Here is an 18066-nt window from a genome sequence, read left to right as displayed (position 1 = left end):
GAAAAGTCGGAACATCAATGGAACATCTCAAGCAGGGGGTCTCTACGGCACTGCTAGGTCAGGGGCAACTCACCAGAGAGGCATAAACCCGCAAATTCGGACAGCCGGCGAGTGGGTCTAACCATCAGCCCCATCGTCCCACATTACATAATTGTGGGGTTGCAGGGATCTGGGGCTTCTCCACCCAGAAAAGCAGATGCCCCAATCCCTTGTCCTGCCTTACAGCACGCAAACACTCTGGCCCTCCCCAGGCGTGTGGACTCGGAAGTGCTGTGTTGGGACTGGGCTGGAGCCCCACTAAGCTCTGCGGGGACCACCGCAACCCCCCCCGCCCCGCCCCGGCAGGGCATAAGGAAACCAGAGTTTCCCTTCGGTCCTCCCGAGTTTTCCTCGTCTCCCCCCATCAGGAAAGGAACAGTCTTGTACCCACCGGCGACACACACTAACCTCTTCCCTCACTGTTCGGATGCTAGAAAGAATTTGCTTCCCTTGCTCTTCTAAGTCAACAGAAAGAGCATCTGGAAAGCGAATCAAAGGCTACAATCCAAGGTCTGGAGGGTGAAAAATCGTAGTGTCCAGCCCTTCTCCGGCCTCCTGGCGGTCGGAGAAACGGGGTGCTTACCTTACAATCTGCTCCGACACGGGCCTGTGAAATTTCGGGGGCAGATCGAGTTTGGGCTTTACGGTGAAGCACTGGATATCTGAGGGCAAAGGGGGTTAAGGACCAGCGGGCGGGGTGCGCGTCGGCCGCGCCGGGGCCCCCAGACCCACCCGGCCACCCAGGCGCACAGCGCCGTGGCCGCGTCCCATTCCGCAGGCTTGTCGGAAAGGATACACTGGCCAGGAGAGTTCTTAACGTCGTCGCCTGGTGGAGACGTTGTCTTCATCTTCTCGGCGTTGGGGAACTGGGTTAACAGCCGAGCTTCGAAATCTTCCCTGCGCTCATACTCCTTCCCTCGGTAAATGAACACTTTCCCCTGGAAACAATGACATTCGTTAAATACCAGCGGGGGAAAGGCCAGGACCCACGCGCGCGCCAGCGCACTGATCTTCAAAAGATGCTTTTTTCTTCTTTTTTTAAGTCGCTGATTGAAGAGCAGCTTGTAAGTGCAGCGGCCTTGTTACACGGCGGCGCTCGGCTCGAGCCACGGGGGACCGAGGGGGCCATCGGGGCCCGCCTTCTGGGGGGCGTGAGGCGGGCGGGAAGGGTCAAGGCACGAGGGCCGGTGGGTCTTTGCGGGTAGGCCCCGAGGAGCTAGCGAAGACTCCGTGAGTCTGAGGTGGGGCCTCACCGCTCCGAGCCCGAGCACGACCTTCTGAGGCGTCCCAGAGGACGCAGCCAAGGGCAGAGCCCAACCAGGGAATGGGGTCGAGACCAGAGGAGAGAGGGGTGAGGACCGGCGGCCTCTCGGGTGGTGAGACACCGGAGGGCGATGGCAGCACTTCCCTCACCGCACGTCCGCCTCGTGTGAAGAATTACCCAGTGATGAGTGGGGGGCAGTGTCAGAGTTCTCCTTCCAACAGCTGGCTTTTGTCGTCTCCCATGACACTCTGTCGCCTCCATAAATTCCGAGTTGGAGAGCCCAAGTGGGGGCGCTTTCTGAGAGCGTCCCTGGGGTGGGTGTTGGGCAGGCGAGCGCTCTTCCTCACACAGGCTGCCCTGTCGAGGCCATTTCTGTCTGGGTGTGACACGGTCCCTCAGGAAATGTAGCTCTAGGGAATTTTCTGCTTCTAAGATGGAGCAGGTCTCTATACCTTCAGAGAGTCAACGGTGTGTCCTGAGTTGTCAACTGAGTCACGGAAGGTGGCCATGGGTAGTGTGACGCCCCCCGAGCCCATACCTCCTGTCTCCCAACACCCTGCCCGGCCCACCTGTCTGATGCTAAAGGAAAACTGTAACAAGAAAAGATGCCACAGGACCCGAGAAATGGAAGGCTGGGGCTGATGCTTTTCCTCACAGGATCTGTTATTTCAACCAGGGGACCCTGAGCCGGAGTCCCTAGGCTGGCTGGCTGCGAGTCAGGTGCGGCCTTATCGTCTGTCATGACCCTGGCCAGACGCCAGAGAGGAGAGACAGACAGCCAGACAGAAGAGCATTCTGCTGCATGTTCTTTCCCTCATCTCCTGGAGACTAAGTGCAAAGTCAAATTAAAGTTTGTCTAATTAATGAACTTTTAAAAGATAAAGAGAGATCCTACGGCACTCAGTTTATTTCCTTCCTTAGCCCTGACTTATCTGAGTCCTTATAAATCACTAAAGAAGGAACAGTTTAAGAATTGAATATTTTTTTTCACTTTGTGTTCAGGTATGTCTTAAAGTACTCATTATGGAAGAAAAATGTTCTCTTTCCCCAAAAAAATAATGTCAAGCAGAAACCAAAGTAATATGTAGTCTTAATTAGAAATACAAACACAGGGGCGCCTGGGTGGATCAGTGGGTTAAGCCACTGCCTTCGGCTCAGGTCATGATCGCAGGGTCCTGGGATCGAGCCCCTCATCGGGCTCTCTGCTCAGCCGGGAGCCTGCTTCCTTCTCTCTCTCTCTGCCTGCCTCTCTGCCTGCTTGTGATCTTTCTCTGTCAAATAAATAAATAAAATCTTAAAAAAAAAAAAAAGAAATACAAACACAGTGTGGGCATCTTTTAAGGCTATATAAAGCCAAACATTTCAGAAATCCAGGAAGATTTAATGTATAACAGGCTACTACGAACTTGCATGCATCTATTACTCCCTACACTGGAAGAAAGACACAATAATAAAATGTATATAAAGGCTTTAACAGAAAAACACTAGTGAGTTACAGATGAAAACAGCACTACCATTTTCTAGAAATGTCAATTATTGTGCATTCTGAAGCAGTCCCTTCAAACATGAAAATAAGGGAGAAAGGTACAGTCAGATATTTATTGCTTGCAAGAGCCATAAATATTAACATGAAGGCAAAAAAAAAAAAAAAAACAACCCAAAAAACAAAACCAAAGAAACAACCTAATGAGACCAACTCTCAAAGAAAAACAAAGCAAAAGGGGCAGCCAATTCTCAGAGGCATTAAACAGCCAAACATTTCACCTGCTTTTTTGTAACTGCTAATGTCATTGTCAGACTGACCCCTGACAGGTGACCTGTGAAGCATCGTAAATATATTGCTATAGTCCCATGCAATTATTCAGGTGCGGCGGGGAACTGGGTAATCAGTTCAATATTAATCAAGCCCGTTAAACTCTTCATTCGCACTTCACATTTTGTCCTTTGGACGGGGGAGGTGACCCAGTGCGGTCCCTGGAGCACACATCGTGTGTCCCCTCCCCGCACACATCAGGTGTCTCTTCGCTCGGGGACTGCAAAGTGCCCACCCCACCCCCAGCATGTCAGGAAGCTGGGCAGAGCCAGTCAGTGGCCTTAAGCCACAGCGCGATCCCTGGAGGGCCACATACGTGCTGTAATGCCTCGGCACAGCACAGGTCAGCCGTGGTTTAGGGTCGGTCCCTCTGTTTCTTACAGACACAAATGGGAATGCACCCACAGATTCATACACATTAATTAAAGGCTTTAACAACATCGACTCCAAGCTCCTACTATAGCTGGGTTTTTTATATAAAATAGAATTGATTTCAAAAATCTTCCCTGATTTGGGGAACATTTATAACTTAATTTATAATAAAATGTCCTTTAGTTATTCTTTGGTAAGAAGACTGCTCCAGAATCTGGGCTTCTGACCGACCGCTGTCTTAGGTGTGTCCTGGCTCAAGGAGAGAGGGCCGACCAGCAGTGACAGGGCGGGGCCCATGCCCCAGTCACGCAGGACCCCGAGAGAGTGCACAAACCAACAGGTCACTTTTCGGAGCAGACCAGGCCTGCAAGGCTCACTGGTGGTTGTCTGATCAACAACATCAGGCCCTCAGCAAGGAAGTCCTTCCTGCTTGTGGCACCAAGGAGGATCTTACCCTATCGGGGACTTCCATGTAATCAGAACCACCAGAGCCAAAGGGACACATTCTGGGACGAGAAAAACCTCCTGACCAGATCTAACTGCCCCAGACAGCCGTGTTCCAGGCAAGAGACCGCCTTCCCGGAAACTAGAGGAATCACGCATGGTCTCCCAGCATGAGAGAAAACCATGTGTCTTAAAGAAAATATCGTAAGGAATGATAAGAAATCATGACCCACTGGTCAATGGCACCACGAGAAACTTCAAACAATTCTATTAGTAGGTCAAGAAGTATTTATTTACACAATTTCTCCTCTGGCCTCGTGAGTGCCAGGGAAGGGGCATCCGGCGGACAGTCACAGTGTGTCTTCAATCGTGTGTCAAATGACACACACCTGTCCAAGGAAGGGAGCCTGACCCAGAGTCCCCAGTAACGCAGCCATGGAAATCCACTTGCAATTGCGCATATAATTAAAAATATACATGTTCATGGCAATATCATTCACAGTAGCCAAAACAACCCAAGCATTCACTGAAGGACAGACGGACAAGTAAAATATGGTAACACTGTGCGGTGGAATATTACTCAGCCATAAAAAGGAGGGGAAAGCGACACGTGCTCCAACACGGATAACCTGAAAACACCGTGCCGAGGAAGACGGACCAGACGCAAAAGGATGAGCACTGTATGATTTCACTTTATGAGCTACTGATAACAGGCAAATTCCTAGAGACATAAAGGAGCAGGGTGTTGCCAGGGGCTGGAAAGTGGGGTAATGCAGACTTACTGTTTAACCGGCTATGGAATTTCAGTTTGGAGAGATGAAAAAGTTTGCAGACGGATGACCGCACAGCAGTGTACGGAACCATCACTTAAAACTGATAAGATGGTAAATTTTATGTTATCTGTACTTTATCACAATTAAGAAAAAAACACACGTAAATCTCCAGTTATGTTTAGGAAAAATCAGATGGAAGGTTTATATGCAGTCAAAGAAAATATTATCAGACCTTCTTTCACACCCTAAGCTAAGCACAGAGCTGTTCAGAGCACGGATTCAGACTCTGACCCACAAATGCAAAGTCCAAATCATTTCTCAGACTGGGAAGGGGCCCTCTAGCCAGGGAGCAACCCTGGCTCAGATTCAACAGAACCAAAATTTACCCGAAGGAATGTGGGGAATCCTTGTCCATAGTAGCCAACAGCGAAATAGTCTGGTTTAGGTCTTATCACTTTGACGATGTTTTCATAAAACTGAGCCTGCTTTTTCTGAAAGGAAGAAAGAAAACGTCAGGTTTTAATAGCATTCAGTTTCTTCTAGAATTTTCCAGTGGGCTCTTCAAGCTTTGGCAATTCCAGTTGGGTGGGAGGGTGAGGACGTGGGAGGCTCAGCCCGGGACACAGGCATCTGGTCACCTTGCCATGCGGCCTTGACAGAATCTGTCACTCACCCCCAGTGTTTAGCAGAGAATCTGACCAGAAGAGCCGAATTCAGACACCAGTAGGATTTATCCAAGTTTCTGATAACCAAAGAGGTGCCACAGAAATGTTCTTTTCTTATAATTAAATGGCTAGTCTTCAGGATTTAAAAAACTGGTATCAATTAAATACTGGGATACATTAAAGAAGAATTTAAAAGGGCAGAATTCCGGTCTAAATTAATGGCAGGAGAAAGGTCTAGGCTCCTCTCCCACCCCCACCCGCCTCATGGACGGGGTCAGTTTTAACCCAGCAGCGACTCTCAGCGTCTCTCGGGGCGTCAAGAGCGCTGCACGCATGGAGTCGGCAGTTGCTGACATAGAAAAGCTCGGAAAAATCGTGGAGTCTGGCTTCCAAAGCACTGCTGGGAATATAAGTGAGTACTTGTGGGCCAGAATCAGCCAGCAAATACATCAAGACCGTCCCCCTAGACAAAATGGAGGACCGTGGCCACAGCTGCAGAAGACCTGAAGAGAATCTCTGAGTTAGAACGGAAAGGGAAATCCCAGAAAAACAAGCATACATCACCCGTGTTCATTTAACTGTAAAGAAAAGTGGACTTACCAGCAACTCACTGAGCTGTTCGTAATCAAACATCTCGTTTTCATACTGTTCGGCAAGTTCCTTACCAAGAGCAATGGCCTCCTCCCACATCTGTGAGGAAAAAGAAAGAAAAAGGAGAAAGAGAAACCCAACGCTGAATCATGCAGTCAAAGAATGAAAGACTAAAATACAACTGTTCGTCATATAACAATCTGGAAACACGCTTGCCGAATCTGAAAACACCACAGGAATAATGTTACAAAAATACAAGCACTTCTAGAGCCTACGGTCCTTTGGCTCATGACCAGACGTCAGTTGACTAAACGGGTCCACTACTGGCTGGTCAGTCATGCTGGCCTCTGCCCAGGGTCAGAGCAGTCTGCCCACCAGGTCTGGCCCACTCTGTCCTCTCTTCAGCTGCCAGGCACACGCTGCCAGGGCCTCCGCTGGTCGGAGCAACAGGGGAGCCAGCGGAAGGAGCCGCCGTACAGGAGAGGCTACAAGGAGCCTGGTTTTGCTCCTTTCCCCAATTGTCCCATTAAACAAATGCTGGACTGTCAGAAAGAAGAGGATGTATTTCAGCTCTAAATGGAAGCTCACAAGGAGTTGCTTTGTGTAACTCTGAAAGAGGGAACCTTCTGGGGTATTAGTTTGAAAGAGGATTTCCAATCAGGTAACTGACTTATTAGAAAGCTGATAAATTTTGACATACAGAATACTTGGCTGATGCATACAGTAAGACCTGAATTTCCCTTATTTTTCTTGGGGAAAATTAAGTGGTTTACTCAAGAAGAAAAGGTCACATATGGAGAAACCATCTCCTCCAGGAAGGCTTTCTGGGTGCCAACTCTCGTGCCCTCTCGATGACCCAGCATCTCCTGACTTCCAACCTTCTGGTTATGTAGAGAAACTGAAGTGCTTCTCTGTCATTCCTTCTCAGAGACAGGAAACCCCTTGAGGAACTGAGCGTTAGTGGAAACCACTGGACCACAGCCGAGGGTCTGCTCAAGAATGTTTATCAAAAGAACTGAAGCTTGCTGACTTCGAACCAGGAAAGCATGGCACCATTCCACATATGTCCGCAGCCAGGAACCATCCATTTCCCAACTGCCACTATTCCCACAAGATGACAGTGCTCAAGTCAGGACAAGTGACTCCGAACTTGCTCTCTGTCCAGCAAATCCCCTGCCTTGTCAGGTGGGACTTCATTATACCCATTTTGCAGATAAGGAGGCTGGGGATCAGACAGATCAGTAAGTTGCCCAAGCACAGAGAAGTATACCTGGCCCAGCCGGATCTTCTTCCAAAGTTCTTGCTTTTGATGGCTGTCATAGTTTGGGCTGCTACATATAATAAAGCACTGTAGATGGGGCGGCTTAAACAGCAGACATTTATTTCCCACAGTTCTGGAAGCTGGAACGTCCAAGATCAAGGTGCAGGCAGACTCAGTTCTTGGTGTGGGCTCTCTTCTTGACTTGTGGGCCAGCACCTTCTCACTGTGTGCTCCAAGGGCCTTGAGCGAGCTCTCTTCTTCTTCGTAGGAGAGCAGGAATCCCATCATGGCGCCAACCCTACTCATGACCCAATATGAACATAATCACGTCCCAAAGTTCCATCTCAGCAAGGAAGATCAACAGATCTTCCTTGGTAGATCAACAGATGAATTTGGTGGTTCAGGGTGGGGAGGGAGGAACACAAACATTCAGCCCGTAAGGACGATGATGTCAGAGCACTTCCAGCTTCTCCCACCCCCTCCTACTGGGATGGGTTTGAGAGGATACTAGGCTAACCAGGAACCCCAGGCTCCTGCTGAGAAACAAGCTGCTGGGCCCCTTCCTGGCACATCCTTGTTGCTGAGGACTCCTCTGCTGGTTGGTCTTTGCTTCTTAGGAGAATGACCATTGTGGGCCATACCTATTAATAAACAGCCCAATAGATTTAAAATACTCTTTAGAGCCACTACTTAAATAAACCATCTGCCATTTTTTAGGAGGATAAAAGCTATTCTGGAATAAGAGTTACACTTTAATACTCTGCAAGACAAAATAAAAATAAGCCCAGAGTAGAGAAAGATTTCTGAGATGGGACCAGTGCCCAGGGAAGAGAAAGTGGCCAAGATGCCCTTCCTGGGTCCATGCACCTTCTCCCCTCCCCAGAAGTCTCCATCCCGCTGGAGCGTTCAGAGCTGCCCTGCATTCTCTGTTTTAATCTGCGGCCTCAGATCCTCCTGGGTCCTCTGCCGGGGCCCAATCTCACATTTCTAGGAAGGAGAAGCCTCTCGCACTTTGTATTTCTTTAAAGCTCCAGTGACCAATTCCTCCCTTAGAGTCTTTCCATTTCAAAGAAAACATTACCTTTACTTGTGATTCTCTGTCAAGAGAATTTTGTTTAAGTTTTGTGCAAGCAAACACATACTCTATTAGCTGCCTAGAATGTTTGGGCATCTAATTTATTACCGAGTAAAAGCTTAATCCGTTTTTATCCTAAAAGACAGATGAGATGCTTTAGATACATATCAAAAGTAATTGTTTTTAAAAGAAATGTTAGTCTTGAATAAATATCTTATCCGACTCACCCTGAAGTGACATGATTGTGTTTTCTATCAGATTCTCTATAAATACACCTTCTCCCTACTCCCTCCCCTGCCCAGGGCCTTAAAGGATTCTGCATTAGGGGGATTTTCATCTACTTTTAATTGGATAGGGCTCGAAGGAGCGGGGGGGCAATTCCTATTTCTGATATGAACACCCTGAAAGATGCTTCAGTACCAGGGAGAAGACAGATTCCATGCGATCAAGACCGAGATGACCTGCAGGAAAGAATTGCTTTGACCTGTGGGTTTGAACGTCCTGTCCTGCCTCAGCTTCTGGGCTAGGCAATGAGGTTTACCAGAGCCCTGAATGAAAGAGCACCAGATCCACACACGGCCCTGTTTTCTGATTAAAATCCTTAACCCGCTTTACCGCGTTCTTGACATCGCGGGTTCCGTGCAGCACAGAGCGCCGTCCCACCGGCTCTTGCCGGCAGAGGGTCTTGGCTCCTTCCTGCTTGAGAGGACCATCTTGTCCCCGTCACTCTGAACCTCCCAGTTTCAGGAAGTCCCATTTCTTCACGTTTCATGAATATAATTATTTTTTCCTTTCTTTTTTTTAAAAAAGATTTATATATTTGAGAGAGAGCGCACGCGCAAGTGGGAGGGGCAGGGAGAGAGAGAGAATCTCAAGCAGACACCAGGCTCCTTGCGGGGCTTGATCTCATGACCCTGAGATCATGACATGAGCCAAAACCAAGAGGTGGATGTTCAACCGACTGAGCCACCCTGGCGCCCGAAACTCTTTTTTTTTCTTCCTCTGATGAAACTCTTCCCTTAATTCCCAGACAGCCGTGGCTGTAGAGAACAGAACAGCTACGGATTTCCTATGGAGAACGACTCGGCTGATGGTGAGCCACTCGGGCAGAACAACACTGACCTCCCTGGACAAAGGAGCCGTGGCAGATGAGAGAGAAGCCGCCAGCCGGGACAACCGTCCCTTTCTGATAATTCAGGCTGGCGCGGACTCACCCGGACCGCGGACAACGCTAGTTTAATTCACTTACTAGTCTAAGTGACTCACTGGTGAAGACGCTTTTTGTTTTGTTTTCAGATTTTATTTGTTTATTTATTTATTTGAGAAAGAGAAAAAGCACATGAGCCGGGGCAGACGGAGGGAGAAGCAGACTCCTTGATAAGCATGGAGCCGATGTGGGCCTTGATTCTGGGACCGTGGGCATGGGATCATGACCTGGGCCAAAGGCAGATGCTTAACCAACTGAGCCCCCTAGGAGTCCTCAGTGAAGACGTTTTATGGGATGCCAGGTTTCAGCCATTCCTCTGCGAGTCAGCTGTTTCTCCAGGCAATTGTTGGGGGGAGACTCATATTCAGCAACCTCTGAATTTCCCATCCCATGTAGGTCTCTCCTGTCTAAATGGATGAAGGTGCTATGGCCTGGAAGAATCCAGAACTCCAGCTGAGGGCCCGCAGCACAGAGGGAAGCGAGGCGGCCCAGAAACAGATTTAGGTCTTGTCCAGTAAGCAGGTCCAGGAGCCTGTGTGCCAGTCTCTTTCCAGTCCCTCTAGCAGGAGGGGAGGGAGGCCCCAGAGAAAATGTGCCAGGAGGAGGGTCACAGTGACTCCAAGGGCTGTGGCTCAGCTGAAAAAACAGAGACCCTGCGGCCTCACCCTCTCTCTCTAGGCCTCTTGCTTTCCTGAGCCAAGACCTACCCTGGGTCCTGGTGTTTTTACCTGGTGTCAGCTGATCAAATCAAAGGAGCCACATTTTTCCAAAGACATTTCTCAGGGACAGGGTCAGGCTCCCCCTTCCCAGCCCAGCAGGTGCACTGTCTCTGTGGTCTGCAGCTCAGAGCTGCCCGATCGGGCAGTCATAATACTGTCCTCCTCTTGAGGGGGCAGAGACAGAGTCAGCACCTGAGAAAGCTGGTCAGACGGGGCAGGCAGCCAGGGGGACCTGGGACTTGGGCTGGGCTCAGGGAGCCTCGATGACAAGGTTCTCAAACCACATCAACAATAAACCCTGCCCCTCTGAGCAGTCAGGTACTCAAGGAATCACTGCCCATCTGAGTCACGGTCATGAACCTGGCCTGTTTCTCCCCGAAGGGGAGACCCGTCGGAACAGGAAACTATCTGCTCAGCTTTTCACGCCCTGAAAGGAAAAGCGAGGAAGGAAAGATATCTTTATAACATAGAGGTTTTGCGGTTTTTCTTCTGGCCAGGACATCTGCAGTCCTGCAAGAGAAAAGCCTACGTCAGGCAGCAAAGAAGGGACGCTGCTTTGTTCCGCGGGGAGTTACTGGGCATCTGTGATGGGAGCGGGCTCCAGAGAACAGGGAGAGAGACAAAAGTGAGGACACAGAGCTCTCTGAGGAACAGGGCAGGAAGGAGGAGACCGACAGTGGCCGGAGAGAGTCGGAAAGAGAGAGAACTTCTTACGATGGGAGAAACAAGGGCACGGATGTAGGCAAACATGTATTATTAGCCTACAGAGAGCAAAACAAGGACACTGCAGATGGGACAGACAGGCTGGCCTGACGTCCAGGGACAGGCGAGGGGCTCCGGGGCACAGGGTAGGGGCATGGAGAGCTCATCCCTCCAACAGGACGGAAGCAGAGCATACAGGGACAGAGACCAGTGTGGGAGGGCACACCAGGGATGTGTGGACGGTGACGGGGCATCACAGAGCCGGGGAACTGCTTGCTGGAGAGTCAACTACTCGGAGAAGAGAGTGAACAGGTGCCAGGAACGGAGCCTTGTCCCTCGGAATGGCTTTAACTGCCTCGTGAAAAGTCAAACCTCACTGGGCTTAGCTGGAGCGCCCCTTCCGACTGCGTAGCCACGTGAGGATACCGACCCTCGCTCTGCCTCAGGCTGCTGGGCTGTGCCAGGCGCCCTGGCTCCTCCGGCATTTGCTCTTCTGACATCGGCCCATTTAAGAGGCTCTCGGTGATCCGCTGACTTCAAGTCTCTGGAGACGTCACCTCCCTTTTGTGATCCCTGCTGCCGGCCACTTTGCCTGGGGCCCCCGCATCCCAGGCCTGCACAGCTGCTCTGGCCTCCCCGCAGGTCTCCACCCCCCCACCCCCCCAGCAACACAGCCCTCCTCTGCTGGGCAAGAGGAAAAGGAAGTCACCGTTGCCTCTTCTCATGTGATCTCAAGGGCTCCTTGTGCCTGATGCAGGAAATCCAATCCTCAGGAGACGTACAAGGCCAAGAGCTAAGTGGCTCTCAAGTCTCCTACATCTGTGTGTCTTGGGACCCCTCACCCCCCCAGCCTGTAGACACATTCCTTGGCATCCCCAGAAAAGCAAGATGGCCCGGGAGCCCTCCGTGAGCTACCACGACTCCCACTCCTTACCATTTCTGCTTCTCCCAGCCATCGCCAGGCAAACTTCATCTCCTTCCTCAGGAGCCAATCTACGTGGCACCTCCTCCAGGAAGCCTTTCCTTTCTCCCTAAAAGAAGCAGTCACTCCCACACTTGTTAGACCGGTACACCCAGAACCCACCAGCATGACGGGCCAGAGGAAGGTTTTACGTATCTGCTTGCACAGAAGCCCGGGGGTGGAGTAGACCCCCTGGAGGCAGGCCTCCGTCATTCCAGCCCTGGCCATGGAACACCTGTTAGGGACCCTGCAGACCGTGGGGAGTAGTGTGGTTACAGACTCTAAGCACTGATTGTGCTCATGCTTTGATAAAAAGACAAATTTATTCCTTTTTTATAGGAGCAAATAAGTATCAACGTGATCTCTGGGAACACATTAGCAGGTCAGATTCTCCCTAACTGAACAGATGCTGGCAAATATCCAGATGCCCAAACATCTGGGGATGCTGAGAGTAACCCAGGAAGACAGTGTCTCTGCCTGTGCCTGACGTTCCGCAATCGCCGCCACGCTTTAAAAGGGAAACTCATCGGATGGGAAAACTTCACCCCAAAGACTTAGAGAAGAAATGGAATCATTTCACCAAATGCAGACACTGACTCCCCAAATCCCTATTTTTAGTTCACAGGAAGACGCGCGATGCCTCATTTTGGACTTGGGCACAAGGCAAAGTGCGAACTTCGTCGAGGCGAGGTTATTTTAAGGGAAAAGGAAACGGAGCTGCGGCTGGAAGCCGAGTCGGAGCCTCGCCCCGCACGCCGGCCGGCAGTCCTGCTCCCTCTCCACGCGCCGCCGGGCTGCTTCCCAGTTTCCGAGGTGGCTTAGCGTGGCTGACTGCGGACTCCCGCACTCCGACGCCGCTCTCCTGATAGCGCGGCTGCTATTTTTGACTCATCCTCCATAGAGAAGCCTGGTAATTTTCAGCGAAGCACTTGGATTAAGGGCTTTATCGAAAATTACTAGGCCTCAACCAAACACAATAAGGCAGACAATGCAGAGCGTGTTCGGGAAAGAACGCCCGTCTGCCAGGATGAAACCCGACAGCAGGCTTTCAGGGGGACGCTCAAACGGGTGGTAAGAACAGAAAGGAGAAGGAGCGAGGAGTGGTTATTAGCCCAGGAAGGAAGAACTGTAAGAGAATGAAAGGGGCAACAGATGGAAATGACGTTTTTTGGAGACAGAGAAAAAGATGAAAAGCCCAAGAGCTTGGCTGAAAGACATTCAAAACTTTTTAAAACGATAGAAAGGCAAAGATAGAAGAATGACTTCGTGTGGAAGAAACACGGAAAGATAACAGGACATAATTCAAAAGCCGGAGTGTCCGGTATTAAGCAGCCGAAAATCCATTCAGCATTACAGTGTTCAGAGCACAAAGGCAGAGAAAGTTTTAATATACTCCAGGCCTGGTCCCTTGTCCTCCGCCATCCCTGCAGCCCCTGGGACGCCTTCCACGGGCTCCCACTCCTTCATTGCCCGCCAAGGTGTTTGAGGGACGTCCCTGCCTTGGATTCTGTCCCTGTGTCCCTTGGGAAGATGAATAAATTTAACAGTACAAATGAGCTCTGGAATGCGTAAAGTTTCCATACATTAAGGACATAATGAAGACTTTCTTAATTACACAGGGATCCGGCCACATGGTGACAGCCTGTATCGATGAAGCTTTAACTGAGTCATACTTTTGCCAGACTGAGGCCCTACTGAGTTTCCATTTTAGAATTTCATGATCCCCAGCCTTTAAATCCAACGATGCCGTGAGGTCCCCTTACCCGGACATATGTTTTTAAATCAGAGCTGTAATGTTTTCTCCTTAAGATGAAATAAATGTGAGATCACACCAAATTCTTGTGATTTAAATGATCCTGCATCACGCGATCGCGCAGATCACGCCACGCAGATCGTGGCGTTGGGGATGGAACCTGGGTCAGCAATGAAATCAGAGGTCGTGGCCCACCCCGGACGCCCTCCCGGTCCTGCTCACTCACTGATGAGGCCCCGCAGCCATCCTGACCGAGCACTGTCATTTCTAGAAGATGCACAGAATCCAGGAAGGAAAAGCGGCTCAGGTTTTGCAAGATTATCTTTGTCTGATCTGTAGGCTCTGCAGTGAACGTGGTGCTGGAGTACAGCAAGCATCAGGCTTGGGAAAGGGGGCTGGGGAAGCGTTCCCAGCACCCCCAGAGCTCACACACTGCAGAAGTGAGCTCAGGGATCTGCCCCCTTAGATCTCTCAGGGGCTCAGACTTTGGACCAGGAAGCAAGACCACACAGAGGAGAGAAACGTGCCCAACAGAAGGCACTTTGTGGTAGGTCTGGGTGACGGTGCCCTTCTGCGTCTTCGCTCAAGTGCCGGCCGGCAGGTGCTCCACTCAGTCAAGGACGAGCCAGAATGGCAGCACTGATGGTGGTGGAGCTGCGCCTGCGTCAGGGTAGGGGTGAGGCGAGGGGGAGGGGAACTCCCTGCACTTCCCATTCAATTCTGTTGTGAACCCGAAACTGCTCTCAAAAGTAAAGTTTACTAAAAACGTTTTTCACCCGAGTGTCCAGTTTCTCTGAAGCCCCGGTCTCCCTGAGAGGGACACAGAAGCTCAAGGAGCTTCAGCCAAAGCAGGGCCTGGTGACTGAGGTGGTCCCTGGACCTGCTCCCTTGTCATTACCAGGAGCTGCTTAGAAATATGCAGCCTCGGGCCCCACCCAAGACCTACTGAATCCCAGTCTGCATTTTACCAAGATCCCCGGGCGCTCAGGGGGCTGAAAAGAGTGAGATATTCAAAGCATGGAGACAGGAGACATAGAAATAGTTCTAAGGCCGGGGCAAAGGGTGCCTAGGAGACATCTTCATGGATGGTGGGGGCAGGGAGGGTCCAACATGGAGAGAGCGTGGGAACACAACAGCCGGTGACAAGGGACCTTCCACACCCAGGAAAGACCATGGCAAGTTCAGGCAGTTGGGAATCAAAGAGCATCTGGCCTTTTCTCGACAAAGGCCAGATGTTGTGGGTAGAGAGAGGCTTGAAGGAGGAGGTGGGGGACCCCAGGGGCATGGGAATCTTTCAAGTGCTTCAAGCCATGCTAGATACTGTGGCCACACACTTTACTGTATGATTCATGAAGCGTGGTGGCCCCCGGGGAAGAGTGGCAGGGAGAGGGGGGCAGGCCCCTGGGACTAGGCACCGGGAAGAGAGAGCTCATGCAAAGAGGACTCTGGATGGACTGGTTCTAGAAGGACCTTCTCTGTCCAAAGACTGGCAGTGCTCAGCGGGGCCTCAGGCAGGATCCCGGCCCAGCCAGTGCAGGTATCAGAGCGCGTCTGTCAGGGGCTGTCATTCCCAAAGGCACTTTTTTTTTTTTCCCCCAATTTATTTATTTTCAGAAAAACAGTATTCATTATTTTTTCACCACACCCAGTGCTCCATGCAAGCTGTGCCCTCTATGCTTGGATCAACCAGGAGATCAAAGAAGAACTGAAACAATTCATGGAAACCAATGAGAATGAAGACACTTCGGTCCAAAACCTATGGGATACAGCAAAGGCGGTCCTAAGGGGAAAATATATAGCCATCCAAGCCTTGTTCAAAAAAATTGAAAAATCCAGAACACACCAGCTGTCTCTACACCTTAAAGAACTGGAGGATCAACAACAAATCAAACCAACTCCACACATAAGAAGGGAAATCATCAAGATTAGAGCTGAGATCAATGAGGGAGAAACCAGAGATACAGTAGAACGTATCAATGAAACTAGAAGCTGGTTTTTTGAAAGAATCAATAAGATCGATAAGCCACTGGCTACACTAATCCGAAAGAAAAGAGAGAAATCCCAAATCCAAAGGCACTTTTAAATACGCAAATCACAATGAGAGGACGTGACTCCTCCTTCAGAGCTTGGAAACTGAGAATGAGATTATAACTGATTTTAGTCAAACCAGGAAAGAGAACAACATACCTGAGGGGTATAATGCTCCATTTTAAAAATAAAATAAGATAAAATAAGCACCAGAAAGCTGCCTCTTGCTCCAACAAAGCTATGTTGATTTTTCTTGGTTTCTCATGGTTTATCTTCATTCCAGCTCTGTTTCTGCCTCTTTCCTTCCCTAACATTTGCCCCGTGTTTTCCCTCTGCCATAAAGGAGTCCCTGACTCACGCATCCCCTCAAATTTCCTGACGTGAATAACTCCCACACTCCTGACAGGTTTTTTTTCCCCCAAAATCGTAGAAAAGACATTGGGTCACAAGAAAAAAAAGAATCTAATTTTGATGCTGGTTATCATGCTTTCCCTTTCCGTTCTGACATAAGTTCTATTATTTCCTGGCTTTGGTCCCCATGTTCTAATTCTCTTAGATACTGTCTAGTTTTTCAAATATCCACTCAGCACGAGTGCCAACAGGCAGAGAAGCAGTCCCAGCTGCCTGAGACGGCCCCGGAGGGTGAAGGGCAAACCCTCCCTTCACACCAGCACGTGGACGGATGTGCCAGCAGGACGAGGGTCTAGACACTCAGAGCTTCTGGCTCAGATCAGCACCGTCCGACAGAAACATGATGCACGGGAAGTATGTCATTTCAATTACTAGTAGCCACATTTTAAAAAGTGGAATTCATTTTAGTAAAATTTACCTACAACATTACCATTGTGGCACGTAATCAGAACACAGAAATTATGAGATACTTGATGCTGGCACGAGTCGCTCCAGTGGCCGCAAGTACGTACGTGGACTGGATATCTGCCCTTCACTTATCCCCTCGGAGTTCTGGAGGCTGCACGCCCAAGACCAAGCCCCCGGCTGGATGGTTTCTTGGGAAGCCTCTGTCCTTGGCGTGTACAGGCACCTCTTCTCACTCTGCCCTCACAGGGTCCCTACTGTGTGTCTGTGTCCTCATCTCGTCTTAGAAGGGCACGGGTCTGATTGGATCAGGGCCCATCCCAGTGACCTCACTTTACTTTATCAACTCTTTCCTAGACAGAGGTCCTCGAGATTAGGACTTGACCATGTGAATTGCTCGCACAAACAACTCAGCTCTCAACAATGTTCTCTATTTTACACTCAGTCTTAAAAATCCCGCGTGTATTAGATGCTGACAGCCCGTCTTGGTTTGGACTGGCCACACTTCAGATGCCAATGACTATGTTCAGTCACGCCCCTTGTGACTCTAGGATCAGAATGCTCAGGTTACAGTCCCACAGCACTGCCTAAGCACCAGCTTCCGCAGGGCACCTGCTCAGGGGTCCCCCGCATTATCGGAGGCCCTTCTCAAGTTCCCACTGCCGAGAACACTCGCCACCCATCACCCGAGAACCACTGTGAGACAGGCTCCCCCCCAAGGTGACTGCGATCTGGAACAGAGACGTGTACATCGAGGCTCTCCCCAAATCAGCTTTGGTGATCTGCAGCAATGACACAGCCGCTGGTCTTATTCCACTGTATTCCGAAAAGGCACAGAGGACGTTCTTTTTCTCAAGTCCTGCACAGACCTGCACCTGGCAGGGACACCCATGTCCAGATGAAAGTGATCTGGCACAAAAAGCCCAACTCTGATCCCCTCTGTGACCTCCTTCCTCCCTCCCTCCCCGGCTGGGCAGTTTCCAGGGTCCTAGGCACGGGGAACAGGAGCCCACTTTCTCCTGCTGTGCACGCCATGCCCAGCCCTGCCCTGACAGAAGAAGGAAATTCAACTACGGAGAAATGGCAATCAAAGCCCGACACCAGGTTCTGTGAGATCTCTCCATTTTCACATGTCCAGTTGTGGGGAGCTGTACTAGCTGGGGGACTTGTGTGTATATCACCTTTTCTAAAACATACACCTACTGGGGTAATCTCCATGCGCCCTGAGAGGCCCCCGTTAGAAGCCCGACTCACATGTCTACTTCTACGTCCTCAGAGGGGAAGGTGCTACACGTCTGCCCCTCCTTCTGGGCACTTCCACCTGCTGGGGCCCACTGTGGTCCCGTGACTTGCTTTAGCCAATGGCATGAGCAGAAACGCGTGGGTCATTTCTGGACAAGGGTGTGCCAGGCCCGGACTGGCAACTCGCCATCCCTTCACGGCTGCGTTTCTTTGTCGTGGAACCCATGCCCTTCTGGGCTCCGGGACAGCAGGACACACACGTGGCATGAGTGAAAAACACCCCTGCGTGGCCCAGAGCCACTGAGACTTGGGGTGGCTGAAACTCTAGCATATTCCTACCC

General features: G+C 50.4%; 1 protein-coding gene across 2 annotated transcripts in view; it reads right to left on the bottom strand.

Moving 5' to 3' along the window:
* DOCK1 (dedicator of cytokinesis 1) overlaps positions 1–18066 on the bottom strand; it is a 491675-nt gene that overhangs the window by 31644 nt on the left and 441965 nt on the right. For both annotated transcript variants that reach the window (XM_044240731.1, XM_044240732.1), the window contains exons 39-42: positions 5971–6060; positions 5092–5196; positions 836–977; positions 623–701 (exon numbers count right to left, since the gene is read on the bottom strand). In XM_044240731.1, the coding sequence (XP_044096666.1) occupies positions 623–701; positions 836–977; positions 5092–5196; positions 5971–6060 (416 nt within the window). The remainder of the gene's footprint in view (positions 1–622; positions 702–835; positions 978–5091; positions 5197–5970; positions 6061–18066) is intronic.

Source organism: Neovison vison, chromosome 2 (genome assembly GCF_020171115.1).
Source record: "Neovison vison isolate M4711 chromosome 2, ASM_NN_V1, whole genome shotgun sequence".
Classification (NCBI taxonomy): Eukaryota; Metazoa; Chordata; class Mammalia; order Carnivora; family Mustelidae; genus Neogale; species Neogale vison.
This window is presented reverse-complemented; position numbering and strand designations above follow the sequence as displayed.